Source organism: Plasmodium falciparum (genome assembly GCF_000002765.6).
Source record: "Plasmodium falciparum 3D7 genome assembly, chromosome: 6".
In the NCBI taxonomy this organism is placed as follows: domain Eukaryota; phylum Apicomplexa; class Aconoidasida; order Haemosporida; family Plasmodiidae; genus Plasmodium; species Plasmodium falciparum.
Genome location: NC_004327.3, coordinates 872,350 through 880,000, shown reverse-complemented (window position 1 = coordinate 880,000; position 7,651 = coordinate 872,350). Strand labels below are relative to the sequence as shown.

General features: G+C 17.8%; 3 protein-coding genes across 3 annotated transcripts in view; 1 reads left to right on the top strand and 2 right to left on the bottom strand.

Annotated features, from left to right (window-relative positions):
• Positions 1–1,211, bottom strand: part of PF3D7_0621400 (inner membrane complex protein 1j, putative) — a gene marked incomplete at both ends in the record, with an annotated part of 1,995 nt that extends 784 nt beyond the window's left edge. Inside the window, one exon of the mRNA XM_961105.1 lies at positions 1–1,211. This exon is cut by the window's left edge and continues 784 nt beyond it. Coding sequence (XP_966198.1) covers positions 1–1,211 — 1,211 coding nt within the window.
• A 1,491-nt stretch (positions 1,212–2,702) lies between these two features.
• On the top strand, positions 2,703–3,322 carry PF3D7_0621350 (protein SYS1, putative; the record flags this gene model as incomplete). Its single annotated transcript, XM_024473116.1, has 3 exons — positions 2,703–2,878; positions 3,010–3,125; positions 3,198–3,322. The coding sequence occupies 3 exons, from the start codon at positions 2,703–2,705 to the stop codon at positions 3,320–3,322; spliced, it is 417 nt and encodes a 138-aa protein (XP_024329006.1).
• A 488-nt stretch (positions 3,323–3,810) lies between these two features.
• On the bottom strand, positions 3,811–6,192 carry PF3D7_0621300 (mRNA-binding protein PUF3; the record flags this gene model as incomplete). The annotated part of the gene is made up of 1 exon (XM_961104.1): positions 3,811–6,192. One exon carries the CDS (start codon positions 6,190–6,192, stop codon positions 3,811–3,813), a length of 2,382 nt encoding a protein of 793 aa, XP_966197.1.
• Between the last annotated feature and the right edge of the window lie 1,459 nt (positions 6,193–7,651).

The following is a 7,651-nucleotide window of genomic DNA, read 5'->3' as shown; positions in this document are numbered from 1 at the left end:
GTATTTGGATCTATATCATAATTATTTTCATCTTCTCCTTTATAACTATTACAACAGTTATTTTGATAATTTGAGTAGTTTTGACCATTGTACATTTCATCATTTTCTTTGATAGTATCTTTCTTAAAATAACAAAAAGGCCAATTTTTTTTTTTTTTTCTTCTTTCTAAATTTTTGTTTTTCATAAATTCATTGTATTTAGCATCATTATCTTTTTGTACACCTGTTAATCTTGCTACATCTAAAAGGGATTTCTTTACAGATTCGTCCACATGAAAATTGGACATACCATTATAATTATTACTACTATTATATATATTATTATTATTATTATTATTATTATGCATATTACTATCATTATATACATTACGATGATTACCATTCATATTAATGTCATAACCAAAAATATTATTATTTTTTAATAACACCTCAGAAGGAATATCTAGAGCTTTTTGATGAGGATTCATAACTTCAGATGTATTATGAAAATGTACAGCGGGATATGGAACTATTAAAGGTGGAGGACAATCAAGTTCTACATCAATTTTGGGAACATATTTACATACAGGTACATCCTGATATTTTTCTTTCCATTTATATTTTACGACATCAATTTCTTTTTCAACTTCATTAATTCTTGGTATAATTTTTTCTTTTATATCAACTATAATTTCCTTTTCAACAAATTTATCAACATATTTAATTTGAGGAATTTCTACTTGTATGATTTTTTGTTCTCCTTCATATTTTGGAATAACACGAGGAATCTCTCTAACATCCCAAGTCGGAGAAAAGACAGGTGTATATCCTATAGGCATATCTACTTCTACAGGTTTTTCTATTATTTTCTCTTGAGGTATATTCACTTTTTTTTCTTTATATAATAATTCAACAGTAGGTACATCATGTTTAGTTTCTTGAGAATAAAAGGTAGGCTGTACAACATCTTGAATTTCGTAATTTACACATTCTACTATTTTATCTCGAATATATTTATCTTGGTATACAGGTACATTAAAAACGGGTTGATCTCCTTCTAAATTTATTATTGGCCTTTCATTTATATTTTCATATATATTGTGTTTCCCATCTTTATTAAAATATATTTCGTTATATTTATTAATATAACCTGTATTCAAACCATCGTCCTCTTTTTCTTTTTTTTTGCACCAGTCGTTAAATGTTAATGTGCAGTGTTTTTTGTCTTCCATTTTTTCATCTAATAAAATATATATGTATATATTTATATGTATATATTTATATGTATATATTTATATGTATATATTTATATATATATGGTATATCAGAGTAATGTTCTTTAAAGGAAAAACGCAGATCCTTCAAATAAATAATATGTATGTATTTATATATATATATATATATGTTTCCTTTTTTTCTTCTTTTTTTTTGGATTTGGGAAGTATATATTTTTTAAAATTTCTTATTTTGCAACATCAAGTTGGAAAAATATACGCACGCATAAACAAACAAAGGAATATATATATATATATATATATATATATATATATATATATATATATATATATATGTATATATATATGTATATATTTATGTATGTATAAACTAATTGACAAACAATTCAAGTTATTATATAGAGTATTCGAATATTTTATTTATTTTTCATTAGATATTATATTAACAAACAAAAAAAAAAAAAAAAAAAAAAAAAAAAAAAAAAAATAACATTAAGAATTAAAAAGTATATGCTGTAACAAGTAGGACAATATTATGATAAAGTGGTGTATATAAAAGGGGATTTTTTATTTTCTAAAAAAATAAAACATGGAAAATAAGAAAACAAAATAAAGAAATATATATATATGTAAACAAATAAATATATATTTTGCTTTATATATATATAAAAAAACGTTATACGTTAATCTGTTCTTATAAAATGATGTCTCACCATCAATATTGTGTATTTACAACTCATATTTTTTATTTTACTATTTTCGTATATATTCTACATTTTATTATAAATATGAGAATAACAAAAATAAATAAATGAATAAGTATATATAAACATATATATATATATATATATATATATATATATATATTATTCCTATTAATTCTACATATTAACCACTTAATCTGTCTTAAGATGCTTTAATATGTACAAGATCTGTTGGTACTTTCTTATATTTATTCATATGGAAAATATTTTTATTGTAGACTATTTTACATTATAAAAATAGAAAAACGTTCTTACTAATTTTTTTAAAATAACATATTCATATGATAAAATATATTATAAATTTACATAATTATAAAATATTATGAACAAAAAGGTTTAATGATAATATGCCCTTATATGCACCACATGGTGATTAACCCTAATTTACAGAATGGAATATATTTGTGTGTGCGTTTTTTTTTATTGATTTATTTATTTATTCATTTTATTTTATTTTTTCATTTTTTCCCAAATTTACATTTCAATGTTTCAATTAAAGTAATATTGATCATAATAATGAAAAAGGAAAGAAATCGAAAGGTGTTGTTTTTTTGATGCTTATAAAAACAACTGACCTTTAAGAATAGCACAGCTATATATATATATATATATATAATGTATATTTTATGTATTTATATATATATTTTTATTTTATTTCATTTTTTTTGACAAACTATATGGCCTAAAATTAATTAGTAAGGACATGAAAGATATTATTTTACAAATGCTATGTTTACAGTCCATATATTATAGTATTTGTAGTTTTACCATATTTTTAATATTCACGATATATGGATTTCCAAGAAATATTAAGTACCTCTTTAACACGACATCTTATTTTGAAGGGGAGGCAGTTTTTTTGTATCTTTTCTTTATACATATTATAAATTCTATTATTATGTAAAATGAGGACATACACATATATAAATAAATAAATAAATAAATATATATATATATATATATATATATATATATATAGGTATGTATTAATTTTCTTTTTTTTGTTATTATTTTACATTAAATTTATATAGGTCATATTTTATAAAAGTAATCGTAAAAAGAACTAAGAAATGCTTGGACTATGTTTTATCATGTTACTTAATTCACTTTTTATTATGTTCACTAATATCTGGATTATCAAAATCATGTAATGTATATATATATATATATATATAAATATATTTTTTTTTTATTGTTTAATGCTTATTATATTTTATAGGTAATTGGTATGCCTGTTTTTTCCTATTTGTCTTTCTCACTATTCTTCTTAGTGAATATATTTGTTATAAGGAAGATATTAAAGAAATTAGAATAAGCAGCTTAAGAAATGAACAAGACGAATAAAAGCTTATATTAATTATATTATTATAAAAATATTACTTTGTTTCATATATTGAATAATAATAACGAATTTTTTATAATTTTAAATAATTTTTCACAAAAACATATATGTAAAATTTTAAATGTATAATATTACAAATTTGAAATATATATATGTATCTTGATTTGGTTTAAAAAAAAAAAATTAAAACATTAAATATAAATATAAATATAAATATATATATAAATATATATATATATATATATATAATATATACAATGTTTATAATAATTATTATTTAACAGGCTAATAAAAATGTTAACAAATTGTTTAACAAATAATAAAAAAATGAGACTATACATAAATATATATATATATATATATATATATATATATATATATATGTGTGTATGTGTGTACATATTTTATTATAATATGAAGACAACGTCTCCATCAACCTTTTCAATTTTTTTTTTTTTTTTTTTTTTTTTTTTTTTTTTTTGTTGTTGTTCTATTCGTTGACGACAATCAATTCAAGATATTTACAAAAATGATTAACCTTGGGAAGTGTTTTCTTTAGCTCTTCATATATATCATTATTATTTAGTGACCTTGCAGTAGATATAACTTGCTCATATATATTATGATCATTTTCTTTAAGAAATAATATTAGACAATTGAATAATTTCACAAAATCAGATTTTAATATTATTTGTAAATTTAAAAGGAATAGATCTGTTATTTTTTTATATAATTTATTATTATTATTATCTATTATTTTATGTGCAAGGTTTGTATTATTGGTTGACATAAAAATTTTGATAAACAATGAAATAATATTTTTTACATAAGGTAAGGAAATATTATCATCATTATTATTTTTATTCATGTCGTCATTATTATTTATATTGATATCATCATCACTATTTATATTAATATCATCATCATTATTTATATTAATATCATCATCATTATTTATATTGATATCATCATCATTATTTATATTAATATCATCTTTATTATTTATATTAATATCATCTTTATTATTTATATTAATATCATCTTTATGATTTATGTTCATGTCTGTGTTCATATTTAGCTCATTATTTATACCTTCATTATCTCCTTTACCATTATTATTATACAGATCCCTATGTTGTATGCCTCCATTTTTGATATAGTCGATACACTGTTCCATGATAAAGAATAAATTATTTAAGACTTCATCACATAATTCTGCATGACATAAATATTCATATATTAGTATAATATATTTTTTATCTTTCATATATTTATTCAATTTATTTCTGTCTTTAAATATTAATTGTAATTGATCTATTACGGGTTTGATGATTTCATTTTTTCTTTTTTCGCCATCTTTTACACTTTTTGGTGCTTTAGAATATATTAAATGTTTCCAATCAACATATAAAAATTTATCTTTATCCATTTGTTCAATATTATAAAAAAATTCAAGAATAACATAAAAACCATAATAATCATTTAATATATCTTCTAAATTTGCTGTAATTTTTTTTACAATAAATTCATTTAGAATTTTGGTATCATCTGTTATTTTTAATAATCTAATAATTAACAAGAAATTAACACTATTTTTGCATAAATCAGTAATATCATTTTTTAAAATTTTTATTAATATCTTTTTATGTTTATTTGTACTATATCCTAACAAATAAATTAAAGCATTATTACCAATATATGTTGTTATTAAATATTCACAACCTTCATGTATAATATCCATTAAATTTATTAATTCCTCTTCATCCAATATTTCACATGCAACTAATATAATATTATGAGACACCATATTATATAACATTTCTTTTTCTACAATATTTTCAATAAATTCAATCATATATTTCTTTAAAGCTTTTTGATTCTGCTCACTAAATGATTCAAACATTTCTTTTGTTGGTTTTTTAAAAATTTCGGATGATATATTTTTTAAATCATTCATATTAGGCATGATTAAAGAATTTACCATTTTTAATCTTAAATGACTTTTGGATTTTTTAAAAACTATATGCCATAATCTACATCCAAATTTACTTAAATATGTTTTCACATTTTTTAATAACCATAAATAAATATCATTTTTCATATCATCATTACCATGATTATAGAAACATTGAAATATTAATGAAATAAAATGATATGTACATATATCATTAAAACATTTATCATAAAAATATTTAAATAACTTATTATATATTTCATCTTTATTTCCATATATTATTAATGATGTTATTATATGATATCCTAAATTAGTACGAGCAAATTTGTCTATATCTGTTTTCTTTATTTCATTGTATAATATTCCTACTTGCCTTTTTTTTTCTTCCTTATCATTTTTCGATTTCAATAAATCATTTAAATGTATTTTTAATTTTTTATAATAATCGTAATTTTCAATCATTTCTTTTTTTCGATGTTCTTTTATTAATTTCCTTTTTTTTGATTTTGATAAATTCTCATCATTCAAAATATTTTTATATTTTATTTGTATTGAATATTTATCATGATTATTATTTCTTTTTTTCATGTTACTACTTTTATTATTATTATTATTATTATTTTTATTATTATTATTTTTATTATTATTTTTTTTATTATTATTTTTTTTAATATCATTTTTTCCTTTTATAATATTCTTTTTTAAACCATTTCTATCTATAGATTTTTCTTGACTTTTGTTTTTTTTTTCATATTTCACATATTTATTTGTAGCTTTCTCTTTTTCTATATTATTCTTATTATTATCATCATCATTTACTTTATCCCTTCCCTTTTTTATATTATGCAAACCATTTTTATTGTAATAAACTTTGTCCTTGCTTTTTTTGCTTTTCCATTTTCCAACCTTCTTGGTCATTTTTTTTTCTCAGTAATTTTAAGAGAAGCAATAATAAACATATATATATTAAATATTATATATTATATATTATATCTTATATCTTTTTATATTTATGAGGAATTATATATATATATATAAATATAAAATATATTTATATTTATATGCTAATTATATATAATTTTAATTTTATATAAAAAAAAGAAAAAAAAAAAAAAAGGTTTTTTTTTTTTGTTCATTTAAGATACAATTATGTATTATATAATATTATGGTGATAATATTTGATTATTAGATAAATTAGGATGTATATTAATTATTTTTTATTATATTTATTTTATATATTTTTCTTTTTGAAATCCCACATAATTATTATTCTACATATAAAAAAAAAAATATATGCTATAAATAAATATATATATATATATATATATATATATATATATATTATATATATTAAAAAATAGCCTGTTATTTTTTCATATATGTATAATTAATTATTCAACTGTTGTTATATAAATATTTAAAGTATATATATATAATTATATATATATTTTTTTTATTTTAACTGTATTTAAAAATATATAGGTATATAATAATATACAATACGTATATATATATATATATATATATATTTTTTTTTTTTTTTATGCGTACTAAAAGATAAACTTCTCTTTTTTCTTTTTAAAGCATATATATTTATATATAAATATATATATAATATATATTTTATGAACCTATTTTGTAGATATTTATAAAAAAATTTGTTATAATTTTACTGTATATAAATATATATAATATATATATATATATATATATATATATATATATATAAATATATGTATAATTTTATTTTATTTATTTATATATATTTTTTTGTTCTTTCCTCCTCCTGTATTTTCCTTTCTATATATTATAATAATTACAAGGAATTATACTAATTATAATGCACATATATCAATATTATATATATATATATATATATTTATCATCATTTTAATATAATATTTCATAAAAAAATAAAAAGCCAAAATTGTTAACAATGTTCTTGTGAAACTTAATAATAATTATATTTAGAATATCCTACATTATTATATCTGTAATATACCATCTATCTATAAACTAATAATAGTTTATTTTTATATATTATATATATCCTTATATACAAAAATATGTTTATAAAATTATAATTATTTTTTTATTTATAAGAGTAATTTTCACTATTTATTTACAAAATAACAAAATAAATAAATAATAAATAATAAACATATGCATATATATATATATATATATAATATACATAAATATTAAACTAAATAATTTAAAATATTTCGCTGTTGTATTTTTTATTCGGAACAATATTAAATATAAAAAAAATATATTTTTATCATTAAGCGAAAAAAAAAAAATAAATAAAATAAAAAAAAAAACACACTGTATAATTATAAAAAAATAGGAAACAAAAAAAATTTTAATATTTAC